Source organism: Sebastes umbrosus, chromosome 5 (genome assembly GCF_015220745.1).
Source record: "Sebastes umbrosus isolate fSebUmb1 chromosome 5, fSebUmb1.pri, whole genome shotgun sequence".
Taxonomy (NCBI): domain Eukaryota; kingdom Metazoa; phylum Chordata; class Actinopteri; order Perciformes; family Sebastidae; genus Sebastes; species Sebastes umbrosus.
In genome coordinates, this window is record NC_051273.1 from 30,890,380 (window position 1) to 30,913,604 (window position 23,225).

A 23,225-nucleotide genomic window follows, 5' to 3' on the forward strand; every position below is an offset into this window, starting at 1 on the left:
AGAAGATTTGAAGTCGGTGTAGTGGCAGTGCACCATCTTTACTCTGGCTGACCCGAGCCATTCGGTATCAGGAAACATGAATCAACGTGAGGTTTGCCAAGTGTCCAGCTGCAGAACAAAATAATCATTTGTCTTAGCCATCATTTTCATTTTTCTCTCACTGTGTTATCTGTCCAACTCGTACAATCTCTTGCGAGCACTTTACTCTACTTTTTTTTAAAAACATTTTTGACCCCTATTCACCTCAAAAAAGTAGTGCTAAAGTTGAGGCTAAATCGCAGTATATCGCTTTGCTTACTGTATCGCAATATATTACAATATATTGAACTGAACCCCTGTATCATGATACGTATCATATCGCCAGATTCTTGCCAATACACAGCCCTAATGTCCAAGTATTTACTTTGTGTCAGGTATGACAGAAGACATTTACTTGAGCTTGAGAAATGTGAATGTTTGCTTTTTCTTCAACAAAACATTTTTTTTTGCATAGAGCAGAAAAGCCTTTTACAGAGTGACACTGTACATTTTTTGTAGTATTAAATCAAGGTCAATTTTGTCCACACAGTGCTTACAACCCGGCGAGACCTGCGATTCTCTCTCTGCGGACAGCATCATGGCGATAATGATGAACACCAAGATATCTACCAAACCGCTGGTCGTGGTGGATGGTAAACCAGAGGAAACAGGTTAGTTAGTTTCACGCCTACTTATAGACCTCAAGCCAGAAATTCAACATGACTCTCATCCGTGTTTCGGTTTCTATCAGCGCTACACATGATGCATTATGCTCTGGTTTCCATTGTTTTGTGTATAAAGTGTGACAAGGAAACTGGAGTAAGGAGAGAAGCGGGTCTGAGGTCCGATACTTGGAGATTAGACCAAAACCGCAAAACACTGCACATCACTTCCCCACATATGGTCATCATTAACTGCAGTGTGTATGCAGTGTGTATGCAGTGTGTATGCAGGTGCGCGTGAATGCACATTTGGCGTGTGTCTGTTTACATTAACGTCTGTACACAAGTTTTTGGGCTGTGTGTGTGTGTGTGTGTGCGTGTGTGTGTGTGCGTGTGTGTGTGTGTGTGTGTGTGTGTGTGTGTACATACTGGGATGTGGTTGAATGCAGTAAAGGGGAGTGTGCTGCTAACACTGAGGCCCAGTTCGGCTGCTCTGGACCCGTCCATGCTGAGGGAGAGGTGGAAAAAGAGGAGTCATACAGCACGAGCTCCAGTTGTTTTCACTTAGGACCTTCACTGTGGCCGCCTCTCCTTTCTACTAGAGAGGGGGAGAAGGGAGGAGTGTGCGTGTGCGTGTGCGTGTGCGTGTGCGTGTGCGTGTGTGTGTGTGTGTGTGTGAGAGAGGGGAGTGGAGGTCCTCTTGTTGGCTTTGGGAGTCCAGCCAGAGCCCAAAGGCCCCTCCATCATCACTTGTTTAGCCGCTCGTTCATTCACTCGCTGTGTTGCGGAGTCTCAGGGGTTTGTGAGTGTGATCAGAGGGAGGGAGCAGCTTGCAGATGTGAGGGGGGAGGGAGGCCTCACATTTTACTAATTATGACCTAAACTGAGATGGGGTGATATCATGAGTGCCCGATCTCTGGTGGACCGCCAGAGCTTTTCAAATCAGCATCCCCTCTGAGCAATGACATCAACAAGAGACCTGTGGTCAGTTTAAGTCAACTTCATTGACTCATGGGTTTAATATACAGTAAATGGCATCATTTGAATCAGTGTGAGCTGGAGCCCGACCGATATATCAGCATGGCCGATATCGGCATGTTTAAGCTTCTTATGGATGTGTTTTATCGGTTTGTACTCCGGCTGATAAGTAGATTCTCAGCTATCTGAATCTCAGTTATCGGTCTCAGCTATCGGCCAAGACTTCCATTTCCATGTTTGAAGTCCGATTAGCAACTTGAGACGTGAGACTGGAGTTGAGACAATGTGAACGACTGGATTGTTTCACAAGTAACATTAGCTAGTTAAGCTAATTTTAATCCAATGAAAAGCTAAATCCTCGTCAGACGATAGCCGGCAGTTTCCCAGATTGTATTTCAGCCAATGAGTTCCATAGAAAGATGGTAATAGGAACAACTCGAGGGTTCAGCGCTCACCCTGCGAGGAGGCAGGAGACAATTTTGTGCCAGAAATGTTGAGGTAGCATCTGGGATGACCAATCCAATTCCAGGGTTGACCCCTTGGATCCGCCCATTCTGACAAGTTTATTTTTCAGCTGGAAAATATCCCACTCAGAGCTGAATCAGAAAATGTTTTGCTCAAACCGATGAATCGTGAGGGTCACTTGCCACTCAGCAGGCTGGTTGGGTTCATTATCTCTGAGGAGAGGCAGCTGTGGAGCCTAGTTGTCCCTGATGAGGATCAGGTAGTTGAAGCCTACAGTATATCTACCCCTGGTTTCAGTGCTCAGGTGCTGACTCATTGTCTCTTTGTCAGAGGTAGTGAGAGTGCTGTCCTGTTTGTGCTCTATCTGTATAGGGGTGTGTGAATCTGCAGAAGTACCACGTGAACCTATATATCTGCGGGATTTGCTCACCATTTAGCTTCTTCTCAGAGCTGGAGTCTCTTAGAGTGGGTTAGGTCTGTGTGTGGCCTGCCTTCGCTGGTTCTTTTATTTCATTTATAGTCTAGTCAGCTGCTCGGCAGCTGCGTTTTCGTTTTAGTCTTTTCAAGATATATTGAGTGTAGGGAGCCTTCCTTTTAGGCCTGTTTTCATTTGGTGTTTCCCCTCTCCCTTTCAATCGCTTGCGTTAACCTTCGGGATTAACTTTTATATTCCCTTGGTCTGCAATTGCGTCCCTCTCCCCGTTCCCCTGACAAATCGATTTTCAAAATAGTCGGCGATTAATTCAATAGTGGACAACTCATTGATTAATTTTTGGAGATCTATTGGCCACAACTCTTCAACCAAATTTAAAGAAGTTTTTTATCAAAATGTTTATTTTATATTTTATCTTAAAAAAAAGAGATTTGTTCACATTTTTGTTTTTTAAACTTGCAAATATCGATATACTGTAAGTATTGGCCTCAAACATCTGGTATCAGTCTGGCTCTAGCGTGAGTAGTCAAAGTTATACAGAAAATTGCTGAACAGAATTGGGTGGAAGTATTACATTTTAATTGGACACAGGGTTTCCCAGCTGGGCAGAGATACAGATGCAGTCACTCTTTAGTACAGACGGTCCAGTGTCGATGTTAGAGAAGCTGCTGCTGAAGATGTCGGTGACCAGAGACTCTGAAACATGCAGTAATGAGTGAGTGAGCTAAACCAGCCCAGAGTAGGCACTGCCCACACCACTGTGCCAGTACAGCGGGTTTAATTTCCATGGAACACATTGAGTAAACACAAATATGCAATAAACACAGTGAAAAAAACACACCTCAATTTCAAAGGCCGTGTTTTATAACACAAAGGCATCTCTTATGCTAGGATGGCAAACAAAACAAGCAGCCTTTTCAAGGGCCGCGGCTCTGAACTGGACAGTATCCCAAAGAACTAAACTCAATCTACAAATCAAAGAGGGTCACTTGTGGCCAACTTGGTGCACGGAAAAACATAACAGCCTCAAAGGCCTGCCATCGCAAGTAGATTTACAGCCTCACAATAAATTTTACTGTAATCTGGTAACGTTCAGGAAAAGTTTGAAAAGTATCATTTATTTGATAGGTTGGCGGTGCAGATTGTATTATTACACCAGTACAAGCAGTATTACTTCAGTATAGTCTGAAAAGACTAAAAGAAGAAGATAGAAATCCTATAATAAATTTGGTTTATTTACATTACAAAGAATAGAATGTAATCTGCTTCAAAATAAAACTTTCAATATCAGGGTTATTCTAGTGAAATCTAGTGGACAGGCTGAAACTGCTGTGTATAAAATATACTTGGGAAGTGACTAACGCTCCAAACTTTTGCTCAATTTTGGAGAGGGAAAACTTGCATGGCCATTTTCAAAGGGGTCCCTTGACCTCTGACCTCAAGATATGTGAATGAAAATGGGTTCTATGGGTACCCACGAGTCTCCCCTTTACAGACATGCCCACTTTATGATAATCACATGCAGTTTGGGGCAAGTCATAGTCAAGTCAGCACACTGACACACTGACAGCTGTTGTTGCCTGTTGGGCTGCAGTTTGCCATGTTGTGATTTGAGCATATTTTTTATGCTAAATGCAGTACCTGTGAGGGTTTCTGGACAATATTTGTCCTGTTTTGTGTTGTTAATTGATTTCCAATAATAAATATATACATACATTTGCATAAAGCAGCATAATTGTCCTCTCCCATGTTGATAAGAGTATTAAATACTTGACAAATCTCTCTTTAAGGTATGATTTGAACAGATATAAAATGTGATTAATTTGCGATTAATCACAATTAACTAAGGTAAATCATGCGATTAATCACGATTAAATATTTGAATCGATTGACAGCCCTAGTTTATTTACATTACAATGAATTGAATGTAAACTTTTAATATCAGGGTTATTATTGTGGTAAAATGTATTGGACAGGCTGAAACTGCAGTATAGTAAATATAGTTTATAAGTGAATGTGCTTAGATCGCTCATCTGATTTTTGTGATGGATATCTGTAATGATTTATCACCTTAAAACCTGCTAAATTCTCTCTTATGGGCTACTGTATTCACTGGCCGGATGTCAAGAAGCTTACGTGAATATCATGAATTTATCATTAAACTCAAAACGTATCGTTTTAAAATTGAAAAGAAAAAGAAAACTTTCTACTTATACATGAGATTGGATCCGTGCCTCAGCAGATTGTGGCCATAAAACAAAATATAAATCATTCACACCTCAGATTTTTACAGTTTTCATTTTCAGTACAGTGTATACTGAAGAGAAAGATGTGTGAGCAGATACATTAAGAGAACCCTGTGTAACTATATAAAACCACTATATCTTATCAGTTGTACATGGTGCTAATGGCCTTATGGACCAAGCTCATTGCTGTGACAGGCTTTGAACTGTCTTGAGTTCAACTGCACTCGGCTTTAGAAGTACGGACAACCAGCGTCAAGGGTCTTACATCAGTGGTTTCTGAGGAGAGGTCAGAGTTGAACAAAAACATGCTCTCTCATTCCATAGCAAGCCAACTTGTATAAATAAATGACGTTCATAGAGATATCTGAATGGTTCTGGCAACGTCTTAAAGCTGCAAACATGAGTTGAACTTCTGGGATGCTGTCTGTTTCTGTTAAAATAGTGGACAAAAGTCAAGACCTGACAGCAGGGTATTGTTCCCCACAGACATCAAGGCGTTATTTGAAAAGGCACATTGAGGCTTCAGCTTGATAGGGCGCTCCTAGACGAGAGTAAAGTTCTCCACATGCAACAATCTTTAAGTCAAGTTTACAAGACAACATCACACACCACTGTCTTCTGCTGTTCAGCCTGCTCTTCCTCTTTCGTCCGCGTGTGCGACTGAAAGCCTTATCTCTGCGGTCTTAGTCACACGGGACACATAACACTGCAGCGATGAGGTGGGGGTGGAGGGTGTCAGAGAGGACGTCCTCTGGCCATCGTCCCCTCTGAAATAATTAAAGTCCTCCCTGATGACCTGTCATCATCCATTATGCGAAATGAAAACTCAAAGGTGTCCTGTCCAAGAATAGCACCCATTGTGCCAGAGTCTTGGACACGTACCAGGATGGCCTCTTGAGTTTTGCCCGTACACAAGCGCCTTTGTATTGTCTGTTAAGACATCATTACAGCTAAAGTTCACTTTTGAAAGCCTTCCAGATGGCTCGAAATAAAACTGGTCAGTGGGAGTCAGTAGGTTCATCCTTTAGGACGAATAGCTGCTCTCTTCCAGCGTTTCCCCGGTTCAGGTTTCTGTGTCACATTCCTCAGAGAATTGCTTATCAACAGCGGACAATATCAGTAATCTGCTGATCCGCTGGCCTGGGGCTGACTTTATGAATAATTAAAATTGATAGTGTATACTGTGCATCACTCTGTACAGTACGTATGATGGTCAGCATACATTAAAATGACATTATTTGTTTTTATTTTGCAGTTACTCCTTCTTACAAAGCAGCCGACCCCACAAAGAGACCTGAGGAGGGTAAGTTATTATACAAAAGTTTCATACTCAATTATTCTCACTGTCGTAGTCCTCGTCATGTGTGTCTATGTATGTGTATTATATGGAGCCTCAAAGTGTTCAGTATTAAAGGTGCTATTGATAACATTATCGCATTCACCCCCTCCTCATTCATTGCATTCACTTCACAACAAATGATTGCTAGTTTGTTTGTTCACCCATGTCTAACTATCCTCTGATTAGGGATGTGCATTCCAAGCAAAAATACTATTCGATAATCACTGGGAACTAGTCGATGATTTTTCGAAAATCGTCGCATACAAACCCCCTGTGAGGGTTTCGGGACAATATTTGTCATTGTTTTGCGTTGTTAATTGATCTCAGATATTAAATATATACATACATTTGCATAAAGCAGCATAATTGTCCTCTCCCATGTTGATAAGAGTATTAAATACTTGACAAATCTCTCTTTAAGGTATGATTTGAACAGATATAAAATGTGATTAATTTGCGATTAATCACAATTAACTAAGGTAAATCATGCGATTAATCACGATTAAATATTTGAATCGATTGACAGCCCTAGTTTATTTACATTACAATGAATTGAATGTAAACTTTTAATATCAGGGTTATTATTGTGGTAAAATGTATTGGACAGGCTGAAACTGCAGTATAGTAAATATAGTTTATAAGTGAATGTGCTTAGATCGCTCATCTGATTTTTGTGATGGATATCTGTAATGATTTATCACCTTAAAACCTGCTAAATTCTCTCTTATGGGCTACTGTATTCACTGGCCGGATGTCAAGAAGCTTACGTGAATATCATGAATTTATCATTAAACTCAAAACGTATCGTTTTAAAATTGAAAAGAAAAAGAAAACCTTCTACTTATACATGAGATTGGATCCGTGCCTCAGCAGATTGTGGCCATAAAACAAAATATAAATCATCCACACCTCAGATTTTTACAGTTTTCATTTTCAGTACAGTGTATACTGAAGAGAAAGATGTGTGAGCAGATACATTAAGAGAACCCTGTGTAACTATATAAAACCACTATATCTTATCAGTTGTACATGGTGCTAATGGCCTTATGGACCAAGCTCATTGCTGTGACAGGCTTTGAACTGTCTTGAGTTCAACTGCACTCGGCTTTAGAAGTACGGACAACCAGCGTCAAGGGTCTTACATCAGTGGTTTCTGAGGAGAGGTCAGAGTTGAACAAAAACATGCTCTCTCATTCCATAGCAAGCCAACTTGTATAAATAAATGACGTTCATAGAGATATCTGAATGGTTCTGGCAACGTCTTAAAGCTGCAAACATGAGTTGAACTTCTGGGATGCTGTCTGTTTCTGTTAAAATAGTGGACAAAAGTCAAGACCTGACAGCAGGGTATTGTTCCCCACAGACATCAAGGCGTTATTTGAAAAGGCACATTGAGGCTTCAGCTTGATAGGGCGCTCCTAGACGAGAGTAAAGTTCTCCACATGCAACAATCTTTAAGTCAAGTTTACAAGACAACATCACACACCACTGTCTTCTGCTGTTCAGCCTGCTCTTCCTCTCTCGTCCGCGTGTGCGACTGAAAGCCTTATCTCTGCGGTCTTAGTCACACGGGACACATAACACTGCAGCGATGAGGTGGGGGTGGAGGGTGTCAGAGAGGACGTCCTCTGGCCATCGTCCCCTCTGAAATAATTAAAGTCCTCCCTGATGACCTGTCATCATCCATTATGCGAAATGAAAACTCAAAGGTGTCCTGTCCAAGAATAGCACCCATTGTGCCAGAGTCTTGGACACGTACCAGGATGGCCTCTTGAGTTTTGCCCGTACACAAGCGCCTTTGTATTGTCTGTTAAGACATCATTACAGCTAAAGTTCACTTTTGAAAGCCTTCCAGATGGCTCGAAATAAAACTGGTCAGTGGGAGTCAGTAGGTTCATCCTTTAGGACGAATAGCTGCTCTCTTCCAGCGTTTCCCCGGTTCAGGTTTCTGTGTCACATTCCTCAGAGAATTGCTTATCAACAGCGGACAATATCAGTAATCTGCTGATCCGCTGGCCTGGGGCTGACTTTATGAATAATTAAAATTGATAGTGTATACTGTGCATCACTCTGTACAGTACGTATGATGGTCAGCATACATTAAAATGACATTATTTGTTTTTATTTTGCAGTTACTCCTTCTTACAAAGCAGCCGACCCCACAAAGGGACCTGAGGAGGGTAAGTTATTATACAAAAGTTTCATACTCAATTATTCTCACTGTCGTAGTCCTCATCATGTGTGTCTATGTATGTGTATTATATGGAGCCTCAAAGTGTTCAGTATTAAAGGTGCTATTGATAACATTATCGCATTCACCCCCTCCTCATTCATTGCATTCACTTCACAACAAGTGATTGCTAGTTTGTTTGTTCACCCATGTCTAACTATCCTCTGATTAGGGATGTGCATTCCAAGCAAAAATACTATTCGATAATCACTGGGAACTAGTCGATGATTTTTCGAAAATCGTCGCATACAAACCCCATGTGAGGGTTTCGGGACAATATTTGTCATTGTTTTGCGTTGTTAATTGATCTCAGATATTAAATATATACATACATTTGCATAGAGCAATCATATTTGCCCACTCCCATGTTGTTAAGAATATTAAATACTAGAACAATCTCTGTTTAAGGTACATTTTGTACATATAAAAATGTGCAATTAATTTGCAATTAATTTGCAATTAATTTGCAATTAATTTGCGATTAATCGCAATTAACTACAGACAATCATGCGTTTAATCGCAATTAAATATTTGAATCGATTGACAGCCCTAATATAAACAAAACATTCTGGACCTGTCAAAATTATTAAAATGATTAATTCACAATCATAATATTTTTTAGAAAAAAGCCATACTTTTATTCGGCACCTTTGTAAAAGCTCTGTGAATGTACTATTTTTTTAATTATTCGCCTACATAACAAATTTTTGTCTCATTATTCATACATTCATGACATTATTCATGTTATTATTTATGTGATATTGAACACTTTGGGGCTCCATAGGCTTTGTGTTAAGCTTACAGATATTTCCAAGTTGTCATCATGTATGAACTGTGTGCTGCTTTGTTTCAGATGCGCTGTACGTGCTGGACACTCCGACCGTGGTGGGGATCGCCTTCGCAGCCTTTGTGATCGGGGCTCTGTTGACCGGAGCCCTGTGGTTTATCTACTCGCACACAGGTAGGTCCTTTACCTGCTGCTCCGCAGCCCCGGCTCACCTCTCTACATTAATGAAAAGATAAGATGCGGAGGAATGTCCGAGCGCCTCGGTGCCAGAAATGTGCCGCTGGGAATGCCAAACATCCTGCTGCTGACAGAGGCCAGTTCACAATAACAGATTGACTCCTCTACTGTAAATATATCCTGTTGGTCAGCAGCGAGGGCTCTTCTCTTTCCTGCCTTTGACTGTTTTGGGAGCTGCGGGGTGGTCAGCGAATATTCTCGGTACAATGGCTGGAGACGAGTTGGAAATCCCCCTTGTTGGGTTCAGCGGGCCCCGCAGGAAAAGACACACAATCTGTCCATTAGATGCCAAGATCTTCCCCCATCGTCCCCAGCCTGCCGACCCCGGCCGACCCCTGGGAGGAAGTGTGCTCCCAGCAGCCCTCTGAGTTCACCGTTTGCATAGAGCTGCCCTGTTCTCATTGCTGCTTGAATGGTGATCCGCCATGCCATTGACCTGTTGCCCCGTGGCTGATGTTTTCACCATCTTTCATAAAGGGGGTGAGGATGTTTGACTTTAGAGGTCAGTGCTTTTAGAAAATACAACAACGTGAGTGTTTAAGTTTACGACAAGTTTGAAAGAAGCTCACAGTCGGGCAGCGTTAAAGCTGCAGTAGGCAGAATATTTTTGGCATCATTGGGCAAAAATTCCATAATAACCTTTCAGCATATTGTAATTCAAGTGTTCTGAGAGAAAACTAGACTTCTGCACCTCCTCATGGCTCTGTTTTCAGGCTTTAAAAAAATCTAGCCCGTGACGGGAGACTTTGGCCAATCACAGGTCATTTCAGAGAGAGAGCGTTCCTATTGGTGGTTCATTCGACAGAGGCTGCTGTCAATATTTGACCAGCGCTGCCTAGTTTGACTGTTTGATCAGAGTTTGTGAGTGATTGACAGCCGCTCAGAGAGGGCAAGGCTCCAGCTCGGCTCTGATTGGTTGGTTTCCTCCAGTCTGTAAAATCTTGCAGATGCCATTAGGAGCACCAGAGGACACGGAGGCACATGATTTTTTTGTCAGATTATTCATGCACTACTGTCAGGATATAGTGGCCGTTTTATAAAAAGAACTTTTTTTAATCATGTTTGCTCCAACCTGCCTACTCCAGCTTTAAATGGCCATCCCTCATAGTTGTAAAAGTATCAAAGATCCGGACACTTGTCAGAACTAAACTGTTACAGTCATGCTAAGTGACATATGTATATAAGTTTTTACTGAACAGGATTTTCATGTAGCAGAAAAGACCAGCTGTCAGATTTTAGTGCCCTTATCTTTATCACAATATTGGTATTGGCTCCTCTTTAGAAAGCCACTTTATTTCAACTTTATGGGTTTCCTAGAGTGCCTTTTTTGCTGCTTTTCCAAAGATATTAGAAGGAAACATGTACAGAGCAGCAGGTGTAAGGATAGAAGTTCTGGAAAGACGGTCACAACATGTTCCTGTTGATGTTATTAAAATAGGCCTGAGCTGGGCGTCTTGGCTGAAATGACCTTACATGGCAATATTGGCGGTTCCATGTAAACCCCCAAGTCATGTAGATCCCCGAAAAACAACCACCAAAAATATCAGTTCAGGGTGTATTTTAAGTACTGGAGTGATGAAACATGAAAACCGATTTGGGTCCATCCCCTCAGGGTCTGAGACAATGTTCCCGGCCTTTGGAAGAAGAAACTTTTTTTAAGTTACATACCCATTGGCACTATATTTGAGGTTTTGTATCCATGACAGTTTAATTCCATATAAGGCAATTAGAAGTATAAATGCTTCAAAAATCACCCCACAATATACTATTTGACATTTTGCTCATTACCTTGGCATGTACAGTACAGTAGGTCTGCATTCTGCCAGGGCTGCCGTCACGTCTGCCAAGAGATCTGCTCTTCACCTCTGCTCCAATGGTGAAATAACATACGAATGAAAACTTCTAACCCATTGTGAAAACAGGCTGAATAAATCACACAAGGAGACATTTCACACATGATCTGCTCTGAAATCCGCTATGGCACATCTATGGTGCTTATAGCGACCGATAACGATATTTAATGGCCTGATAACACTCTAGTCGTCTCTGTATTTGTTCCTGAAGTCCAGATTTCTGCTATTGTATTCCTCGAGCCATGTAGTAATGGATTCATTTTTTATTTAAGCGTGACAATCTGATGCTGCTCGTCCACACTGCACACAGGAGATATGAATGTTTCCAGTCTTATTTAGGGTTAATAAACTCACACACATATACATTTTTTCACAACACATTAAGACTTTGGAGTGTTGACTGTGCCAAGAGAGGCTGAGAATATGCTTAAGTCAGCCTTCTTGTTCCTGAGTCAGACATCTTTTGCAACAACTGCATGCAGAGTTTTCATACACAGTATGTTTCTGTGACATAAAAGCAGCCTTTATCTCTCCCATCTAGAAAGATAATATTGGACTTGGAAATTTATATTTCCTCAAACAGATGAGGTGAATCCCTTTGTTTTGTAGAGCTCTCGGTCCTGTGAAAGAAAGACCGCTGGCAGCTCTGCTCTGGTAAACATTAGCAGAACGAAGGGGCCCCAAAGAGGGAGCGGGATGCAAGATCGCCTGCGGATGCATATGCCTGTCATACGTGCAAGCACAACTTTTAGTACGAACTAAACTATCGATTGGAAAACTTGTGTCTAAAAGAGAGAACATCTTATTGTGTGCTCTCCAATTGTCAGGGAGGAATAAAGCTTGGAAGCAAACAGGGAAAAGACTGCAGTAATAACCGCGCCAAATACTCAAATTAAACACAGACTTGGCTTGATTGCAAAAGCTGCTCATTGTCTTTCAGAGACGTTTTTTCTAAACAAAATGTAAGCACTTTTATTTGCCTCTTCATCTGAAGCGTCGGATCCAGACAGTCTAACAAAATGCGATGCTTATTTAGACATAGAACAATAAACCAGTCAGTGGTTTGAGCTCGAGTCAGAAGGCCCTGTCCTATGTTTGTTCTGCTTTATCTACTAAAGCCAGGCTAATTGAATCCAGATAGCTAAAGAAATGAACTCCGTGAACGCGAATCCTCCCTCTTCTATTTTGGTTCAAAATGTCATCTGTCAGATAGGATGTGACCGCTTGTTTCTGGGCTCACTGAGGTGACATGTCTTGGGCCCCCGCAGTTGAACACACTGTGAATCTGTGGCAGATTACGCTGTAAAATGGAGAAAGTTAAGCGCAAATGAAGTCCAGAGTTCTTCTTGCATTACTGTGCACATTTGTCAAGTGCTTTCTACTGAAAACTTCTTTTTTTTCCCGAGAGTAAGAATGTGTGAATCCACACACAAAACAACGGGACAAAGACTTTTATTTTAACTAAAGTGTAAGGTTTATGTCAAGTAGTGACAGTCATAGTAAACAGCAGGAGATTAAACAGTACTTTTTCTTTTCTTTTAAAATGTAAGAGCACGGAGGAACAATGGAGGTTCCAGCATCTCAGAGGAGTGCAATTTGTAATGTTAACCAAACCGATTTGTCATGTTCCTGCTGCCTTTCTGTAATATATATACATTTTTTTTTTTATCTCCCTTTGGTCCAATCCCCTCCTCCCTCCCTCTAGGTGAGACAGCTGGCACACAGCAGGTCCAGAAGACCCTGCCGGCCTCAGAGAACAGCAGCGCGGCCCACAGTATCGGCAGCACGCAAAGCACCCCCTGCTCCAGCAGCAGCACGGCGTAGCCCAGGACGCAACCCGGCGGGACGCAAAGCCCCGCCGCGGCACAGGAAGGGCCCGACGGTTCACTGGGACCGGTTTGTTGATCTCCATCCATGACAGGAATTATTTTGGGGAATGTGATAGGAAGGAATGATTTAGAAAAAAAAAAAAAAAAAACACACCTTTGGTCCTTGTGTAAATGTGCCACTTCAAATGCGTGCAGACGAATATACTGTCCTGGTGTTACTGGTCTGTAATAGTAGTGAGACCCAGCTTGGCAGCCTCACCTCATATTAGTACAGAAAAACTACAAGAAACAAATGTGAGCTCAAACCAGGCATTTCTTTCCAATCCAAATGCTGATTTTCTTTTTTTTTTCTGACCAAAACTCAGCCTTTTGTTTTGACCTTAAATGGTGTGATTTAGGCTGTTTGCAACAAGCAGGTGTCCTCCGACGGCAAGGAAAGCGATCCGGCTGCAGCGACGTCAGTATTAGTAAGTGAGATGTTAATGGCTGGACTGTAACACGCTACTTCACGACATGCAAGGTGGCAAAGGAGCAAAGCAACCACTATTACCATGCGGACAAAAGTGCAGTATGAACGCAAGTCGTCATCTTGACACAAAGAGAGGGATAATGGCTTTTAAGAGATGTTAGACAGTGTAGGTATTGAATGTATGCAGAAGAGTAAACGCCAAAAAATGTGAAAGAAAAATGTGAAAGACGTGCTGATAAAATGCCACAGCTTATATAATGTACTCATTCTCCCCTCATAATGGATTTATACACAGAGGTTAGTAGTTATAGTGATGCATTTCATTGGAGGGGGGGGGGTTGGGGGTCTGAGTCTCACTTCCATCGATGTTACACAACTCCACAGGGGCATTATGGGTTCCCTTTTACCAGTCGTTGTTAATGGAATAGTTCAACATTTATGGAAATGCTTTTGTTTGCTTGATATCCAAATGTTAGATGAGAAGATCGACGCCTCTCTCATGTCTGTGCTTTGAGTACTGAGCTTAATACAGCAGGCTAGCCTCGCTAGCTTAGCATGAAGACTAGAAGCAAAGGGAAAGACTTAGCTCAGAGAAATAGTTCAACATGTTTAAAGGTAATAAATGTGAGATTGGTAGCATTTCTAGTGCCGATGTAATTGGAGAAGGAGGGAGAAGCTCTGATTACAACACACACAGAGGGAGAGTGACTTCATTCTCTGCTCAGGTAGACATTACTCCTCTATATCTTTACATAGACAATAGTTGTTTGCTGCTATATTAATGCTCTAGATATCATATAGAGCACCTTTAAGAAAATGTTGTTACAGTTTTTTTTATGCTAAGCTAGGCTAATATCCTTCTGGCTCCAGCTCCATACTCAACGTACAGACATCAGAGTTATCAATCTTCACATCTCACTCTCGAAAATTCTGCTAATTAGCATATTTCCCAAAATTGCCAAACTATTCTTTTAACACCTGTATATTTTTGTTAATATTGTAAATACTCAAAAATGTTATGAGGCAGAGTGTGTGCATATTCTGCTCTTGTACTTCTGGATTAGATTTATCAGTGTGAGACGCAAGTTAATACCGTCCCTCATTTTAAAAGTGATAAAATAACAATCACGGTGTTGAATGACAGGTTCAACTAAAGAGTATAATTTAAAGATAGGGATTCAAAATCATGGCTTAGTGTAGTTGATGTAGTTTACTGTGTGTCCTTTACACCAGGGCTGTGCCTAAGAGAATATGGGCATTTTTATTTGATAAATAACTTAATCGAAGATTATTGTTCTGCCAATTGACTCGATTATTCAGCTAAATGTTTCTGTACACACTCAGCTTGTCCTCTTATCAGTCAGAGTAGATTTGTTTCATTATAAAGCCAGACAGTGTACAGTCAGTGTATGGATTTGCTGATCTTTTTGTATAAATCTTGGCACTGACAGTGAATAAGCTGTAGCCCAAGCTCATTGTTATGGACATATATTTTCATGTTGTTTTTTTTTTAACTGCAACGCCACGACTTCCCCACCGTCTCAGAATAATATGAATGTTTGCTGTAGTGCCTTCCTTTAACCTGTATGTGTGTTTATCAGACTGTGTGTGGGACTAACTTATCCCTTTGAATTCGAAGAGGGAACTTGTTTCCCTGTAATCATTTCACCATAACATGAGAAGCAGAATGTATATTATCTCAAAGCTTTTGATTTCTTTTTTTCTTTTATGTAAACATGTGTAAAGCTTTCTACAGAGGGAACAGAGTCTAAATATATATATTTGTGTATAAAAATTATATTTTGGAATATATTTACCAAGAGAAATTTATTGTCTTCTATGTGTGTAAGTACTGTGAAATGTGGATGTGCTCTTACATAACACACGTTTGTGGGGGATTTATTCAGTTTATTCAGAAACACCTCGGGGCATGTTTTGTGACACTTTACCTGATGAAAATGAAATATTCATATTTCTGATAGAAAATGATTCAGTTCATATATAAAATCCATTTGTTGATATCACCAAACTAACTAATTAACTAATCAACAAACACTTTGACACTCATGTGTCATGTTTCTTTACATTTGAAACTTCTATATTTACATTTTTAATTGAAGAACGTGTCATAAAACATGTGATGAGTTTGCAATAATTATGAGATATAAATGCTTTTTAAACAAAGCATTACCTGCAGGTCATTTCTTCTGTTCATGGAATACAACTCCTTTTGTTTTGTTTGAACATCATTACAGTTTGTCATCATCTGATTACTATTTTGTATTAATAGATAAATATTTTCATATGAAGTAAAGAAAGCACATGTTATATAACCTTGCAAAATGAATATATCACAAATACAAATGTCACATTATTGAAGATACGCTGTAGCAATGATATATATTTTTAACGTATTATTAGCAAATACCTGAGGCAATTCCACACAAACTTAAAGGGACAAGTCGCCGCTTTTTATGTGGCTGTCCAATCAGTGCTGATGGTAAACGTAGTCGATTGAAGCAATAAATTCCTCAGTGCGTGCTGTATTGACCGATAAAGCTGAGTTCTCCTGGTGGCGGAGCCGTACTGGCAGTGCCTACGTGTACCAGGATGCATTGCATTCTGACGCTCATCTTCCCTGCCGGTCATATTCTCTTGCACAGCTAATGCAGCCGTAGCCTCGACCTCTTCTGGAGTTATTTTAACCCAAACCGCGATATATTCCTAAACCTAACCAAGTAATTTTGTTGCTTAAACAGAACCATGATGTTTCCTGTGAAGATGGAAGTTTATTTTGAAAAGACTGTATGCATGTAACAAGCGGAAATTGAAACGTGTTGCTGGACATTTGTAGGAAAACGCACGAAAAATTAGGAATTTAACTTTTAAGATATCATATGAATTGTTGTATGAGGATATGTTGGATACGCTGGATGCAGGAAGAACAACTTATTTTGCAGCTGCGAACTCAGCTTTCTGGGTCAATATAACACGCACTGAGGAATTTATTGCTTCCATCGACTACATTTACCATCAACACTGAACAAGAAATGTGGCGAATTCTCCCTTTAATGTTCCTCCTCATTTGTCATATAACGAAACCCACAACACAAACTTGTTTGGGTCCTTCTGTTGTCACAACAATGACGCAAATCCCCTTAAAATAATAACGAAAAATGAAATCAGCGCTAAAGACAGCAGCCGTTACACCAAATTGAAAGTGGAATATATATAATAAGTGTGTATCTGTTAGAATGGAGGGCTCTGGAAACTCAACTGTTTTCAATAACACTTGAGAAATAATTGTTATTGAGTATTAGAGCCACTTGGTTTTAAAGCAGCATTAGAAGTTGTTTGTTTTATCGGGCCTGTTGCCAGGTGTGTGTCCGTGCCAAACCCTCAGTCATACAGTAAATATGCAGCAGTGATATGTTGCGGTTATCCAGCAGCATTATTGTGAACAACAACGCCGCATCCCGCTGTGTACAGAATAGTGACAGATCCACATCTTGCAGCCTATAATCAGCGGTCATTGTGGGATTAAGGCTTTCTGACATTCCTGTAGTTTCAAGGTTTCTCTTATCGACCGCGGTGAATCCGTCTCCCACGTGTAATTACCTCCTCCGCCCCCTCCGTGTCACGCTGTTACAGTACGTGGCCGAGCCTCAACTCATGTTCTGGATCTAATCTTCTCATTTGAGATCATTTGGAGATATTGTTTCACTTAAACTAACCATACGATTCACGAGAGTCGCTGTCCAAATATCAACATTCCTCCTTGCCTTTTGCCCCAGTGCATGCTGGGGGAAAGAGCTCCACCAACTCCCCCACTCATGACCGTGAATGTGTACAAATAAGATAATATGAAATAATGATGCTGTATCAGATAAAAGGAGCATTATTATAGTAGTAAATAGCTAATGCTGAACTGACAACAGCTGTAATCGGAGCAAACATCCATATATTTAGTTATTGATTGTATTTTTTTAACCATTTGACTACCTCATGTTTTTCTATGAATGTGTAAATTGTGTGTGTGTGAGTGTTTTCTGTGCCAAGCTCAAGAAAAGTTCTTATAGATTATACCGCCGTTGGATGATTCGGGGCCCTTTTGCGTGGTTTTATTGCAGTTTCACATTTATTTTTCAGTCTCAAAGCAAACGATGAAGAGTTTTCCCATGATGCCAAGATTGCCCTTTTTTTGGGGGCGTTGTAAATGTGTAAAACTTTAGTAAGCCGCTACTATTTCCTTTTGGTTTCTGAAACGTTTTATATGCTGTAAATACGCATGATATCTGTATACCCATTATGTCCAATAAAGTTTCTATAATATTGTACAAGAGTGTCGTTTGATGTTTTTTCTCTGCCGTGCTGAGGGCCCGTACGCGTGGATACCTCCTGGGTGGAACAATGAGCTGTAATAATGATGTGTTGGGTCTTGGCTCTGTTGCGGTGAAGTCATGACTCGTCTCTGGTGAGCTCATAGCGTGATACAGACCATGTGGACTTCTGGCTGGTGGTTTTCGTGGACGGGAAGGGGGGCGCCCTGAGATGAGTGTGATGCATGAGTCCTTACCTCTCTCATCCCCTCCCCCCTCCGTCTTTGTTTTTGATTAGAGCTCCGTGGAGACGGCTGTAAGCAGCGTGCCTCGGAGTAAGCAGTGTGATTATAGAGGCCAAGGGCGAACGGTAAAGCAGCCCCTCGGTATGCCAGCTCAGGTTTGGGTCTTCTGGTCCGCCTGACCTCTCTGAGGCCTCTGTGATGTCACATCTGTATCTCTTTTCCCACACCGCCCTTCACCGAGGCCTCCTCGTGCGGCGACGCTCTTGTCCAACAGATGACTAATATTGAATGCTGAAGTGAATGATTACCCACCTCATCGAGCCAGAACACAGATTGTGATGTCATTCTTTTTCATTTCCAGCTTTTCCCCCCTTGGGTACCTGGAACACAAATTTGTTGTTTGGCTTTTGCACTCTGCGTTTAATCCGTTTAGTCACTGATTGCATGCGCCCCAGACAATAGTGTATGACAAATACAGGATCATGTGAAATTGTTTTTCTTAGCTGACAGGACTCCAAACGGTGACGCTGGGGGAGCTGGACTAATTTAGACCAGACCTTTTGCTCCTAAACACGATTACGTAAATTAAGTTAAGTGAGACGTTTTGGAACTTTCTGGCTGGTTTACAACATCAGAGGGGGTTGAGACCATATTAACAGGCTGTGTGCCCCGTTACAGCACCTCTTCCTGTCCCGTGGCGCATAACTGTAATGAGGTTGGAGCAAAGACAACAACAACATGTCCTGCAATGAAGAGACCGGCTCTGAACATGTTGCTTCACAGGATCACATTCACACACACACAAAAGAATATATAAAAACATAGCGACACTGACACCTTCCTAAACGTTCTGATTTGTTCTCATCAGTGAAAATACAAGTGTAATGCCAACTGTTGTAGCTCTACCTGCTCTGCTTCATCCCACCTATCATACAGTATTATATCTTCCATAGTGGTTATGTTAAGCGATAAAAAAAACTAGGCTTCTCAAGCAATTAAAATAGTTAATCGCGATTAATCGCACATTTTTTATCTGTTCAAAATGTACCCTAAAGGAAGATTTGTCAAGTATTTAATACTCTTATTAACATGGGAGTGGACAAATATGCTGCTTCATGCAAATGTTTGTATATATTTATTATTGGAAATCAATTAACAACACAAAACAATGACAGATATTGTCTAGAAACCCTCACAGGTTCTGCATTTAGCATAAAAAATATGCTGAAATCATAACATGGCAAACTGCAGCCCAACAGGCAACAACAGCTGTCAGTGTGTCAGTGTGCTGACTTGACTATGACTTGCCCCAAACTGCATGTGATTATCATAAAGTGGGCATGTCTGTAAAGGGGAGACTCGTGTGTACTCATAGAACCCATTTACATTCACATATCTTGAGGTCAGAGGTCAAGGGACCCCTTTGTAAATGGCCATGACAGTTTTTCCTCACCAAAATTCAGCGTAAGTTTCATATGATACCAGTATCTTTACTCTAGCTTTAAAACTGAGGCTGCTCCAACCAAAAAATCTCAAGTGGCATTAAAACAAATTTCCTTTAACACATTATTATCGTGTTAACTTTGACACCCCTAATAAATACATACATTGAAATATAGATATAAAATAAATACAAAATAGATTTATTTTTTTTATTATTTTTTTTAAATGAATAAAAAATAAATACATGAATAGATAAAAGGGAAAATTAAGCAGAAGAGTAAATAAATAAGGGAATTAATACAAAGGAAAACAAATAAACAAGAAAATTAAAAAAGAAATATCAATTTATGTCACATTTTATCAATTCATTAATTAATGGCTACATTTATCTTTTAAATTATTTTTGCTATATTTAATGACATTTTATTTATTTATGTATCAAGTCATTTATTTATCTATTCTATTATTTTGGATTTTGGCAAGCTCCTTTCTCCATACTCAACATGGCGGCAGCAAGCACATGGGGCCGGCCTGGCGATGTCAACAAAGCTCGAGAAGCTCGGACAACAACACACACAGAGGGAGAGCGACTTCATTCTCTGCTCAGGTAGACATTACTCCTCTAGATGTTTGTATAGCTAATAGTTCTTTGCTGCTACATTAATGCTCTGGATATCAAATTTAGCACCTTTAAGCAATTAAAGTCCTTATCAGCTCCAGTTAGCATCTGTTTCCTGTTGGGGGTATCCTTTTTCAGCCATGCTGAAACTGTAGCCCCTGACTGAGGCGTGCTAACTTTAGCCTCCCATCACAACTGGTTCTTATGCTGCACCAAAATATGACTATGCTACGTTTAATATCGCTGCCAAAATCCATAAAGCAGACTCATTTTGCTGAATTGCAAACTCTGTTTTCATTGCGGCACATGGGTACAGCATGTGTGTATTATTTTAGACATCTGAAGCCCTCGTACTTACTGCTGGAAAACACCAGAGTGTTTCCAGTGGGACGAAAAGGAAAAAAATAAAAGTATGTAGCCTAAAATTACATTGCTCATAATGAAAAGCTCAATCATAACTAGCTTTCTACCACAAACATCTCCCTCTCAATTAATGTTAAGGTCCTTTTTTCTCTGTACCCCTTTTTTCTTCATCTCCGAGCAGGGCCTTTGCATGCACATGCGTGTCCATGCACACACACTCACAAACAGATTCCTTCCTCCGTGCACTTAATTGTGCTGACTGATTTACTGCCCAAGCCACAAATCTAAACTGAAAACAAAAACAAACTGGAAAAAATTAACTAGCTTTCACTCTATCTGCACTGTTTAGACAAACTGTCTTATCTGTGTAAGCTGTTTATCCGTCTGCTTTTCAAATGAAGGATAATTTCAGGCACCAAAGTTTAAAAGTAAGGCTCACAACTTCCAAAGATTCACTCAAAACCTCACTATCAGACTCATTTATCACTGCTTTCATCCAGATCCACACACACCTGGCCACATCTTCCCTCCCACAGCAGAAGTGTGATTGCATGGACCCAACAGCTTTCCTGTTCTCTGAGGTGGTTGGGAGTTTATGTTTCCGCTGGTGTGGTTGAAGTCGTAACGTTTTAGGAGTTGCAGAGCGACGCACGTGGCCTGTGCAGACACATCATTCATTTACACTCGACCAACTTGTGGCCTTAACCCCAAAGTGTCTCAAACCACCTTGGGAGGCAGTTTTTAATGATAAAAACAGATAAACAGATGCAATATGTGTATTTGTTTGCATTCATAATTTGTATCTGATTCATAGATCCAAGAGGTGTAAATGAGCTGATGGATTTTTTCAGTTCTTTTTCTTTTTATAAAACGTTAAATTTAAACTTCAGTGAGGGTTTTAAGCATTCTGAGTGACTGTTATTGCTCTCAAATTCATGCAGAGGACGGCTGCTGTTTATTTTTAATAGAAGGAACTTTTACAGTGCTCATTTGGATTTGATCCAACACAAACATATCAGCTGCAGAGCAGATGACATTCATGCTGCAGACGGTGCCTGCTCGTGGGTTTGCTGGTTTATAATCTCTCTTTTATCAGCATTTAGAATTTATAGAGAATAAGTTGTTAAAAAGGGTTTGAATGCACGTTACAGCTTTAAAAACAAAGGTGTTAGAGTAAAAGTAAAAGTCGGATTTATTTCTACCAAACCAACACAGATTTGCATTGAGTTAGGGAAATGCATTTGTAAACCTATATGACACGAAGTGTGCCAGATACAATTATTTATTTGGGTAACAATCTATTTATTGGAGGAGAAATTACATATTCAATCTGCAAGGGTCCATAAACGTCATTCATGTAATTCTTATAATTTTGTTGTAATAAAAAAGAGAAAAGAAAACGCTCAAGTGAAACAACAAATATTAAACATATCGAAACAAACTGAAAAGTAAAAAAGATAAATTCCCAACCTCACACAATACAATACAATTATCCCAGTGAATGTGATTATAATGAAGATAAAGTATAGCGAACATTGTGTTAATGAAATAAAGTGGATTGAAATAAATACACCTAGGACAACAACACATTTGATTACAGGCATCAATAAAAGCCCCAAATCTTCCTGAAAGCTGAAGTAGTTTTTGATACATAATAAAGAATCTTCTTTTCATTGGAGAGAAGCTGATTTCCAGTTCACTAACATTCATTTTCCTGAGTACTGGCCAGTAAAATAAACATATCTAACAAAACGGTTTACAGTCAGTTAGCTCAGGTTACCTAAAGCAGAATCCATACCCCATCCTGTGGTATGTTCTATAATATCAGATGTTAAATGAGTAATATTCTCGCAGAATGTTCCTACTCTGCATGCTCGAGATTAACACGAAGAAAACTGAAGAAATTGTATTTGGTTCACCAGCTGACTCTCATAAAGTTTTTGTTGTTATCCATAAAGAAAAAATGAACCAAGTACTTCCATATAAGTACTTGGGGGTAATGATAGGCCATCTGCTATCCTGGAAAGAACACATTAAATCTGTCTGCAAAAGGACAAAACAATGAATTTATATTCTTCGCCGCCTTTTGGGGCGAGTAAACAAATTCTTCTTTTGTTCTTTACTACTGTAATTATGAGTGTTCTACAACAGTATTGTAATACTACATGGTATAAGTGTCTGTCCACCACAATAAAGTCAAAAAACACCTTAAGGCGCTCAATGAATCAGCCTGTCATAATAACATACTAAGGCTGGCTATAACAACATCGTCTCTGATCCCAACCAAGTCCTGAACATTCATTCATTCATTCATTATCCATAACTGCTTATCCCATTCGGGGTCGCGGGGGGGCTGGAGCCAATCCCAGCTGACATTGAGCGAAGGCGGGGTATACACCCTGGACAGGTCGTCAGACTATCACAGGGCTGACACATAGAGACAGACAAGTCCTGAACAGTTAATACAAATTGTTAGTATCAAATCGGAGCGACAGGGTTCCACGATTCACTAGGCCCTTTTCAGAGCAGCTATATATGGCAAACACAGGTGTAACTGATAAAATGAATTATGGTCCCGTTCTAGTTAGTGTTAAAGCCATTCCAATGAGCCAGCATGTACTATCCCGGAGTCTTGGCACACCTAAATGGAACAGGGCCACAATTAATGTTGTAAACTACACCTGTGTTTA

At 40.4% G+C, this 23,225-nt stretch overlaps 1 protein-coding gene across 2 annotated transcripts in view; it reads left to right on the plus strand.

Annotated features, from left to right (window-relative positions):
- The window catches only part of tgfbr3 (transforming growth factor, beta receptor III), an 81,807-nt gene extending 68,572 nt beyond the window's left edge, over positions 1 to 13,235 (plus strand). Inside the window, exons 14-17 of one of the 2 annotated variants that reach the window (XM_037769812.1) lie at positions 569 to 689; positions 8,274 to 8,321; positions 9,225 to 9,332; positions 12,954 to 13,235. In XM_037769812.1, coding sequence (XP_037625740.1) covers positions 569 to 689; positions 8,274 to 8,321; positions 9,225 to 9,332; positions 12,954 to 13,072 — 396 coding nt within the window. In that variant the 3' untranslated portion in view covers positions 13,073 to 13,235. The remainder of the gene's footprint in view (positions 1 to 568; positions 690 to 8,273; positions 8,322 to 9,224; positions 9,333 to 12,953) is intronic. The other variant, XM_037769813.1, reaches the window with a different exon arrangement.
- Positions 13,236 to 23,225: the final 9,990 nt, after the last annotated feature.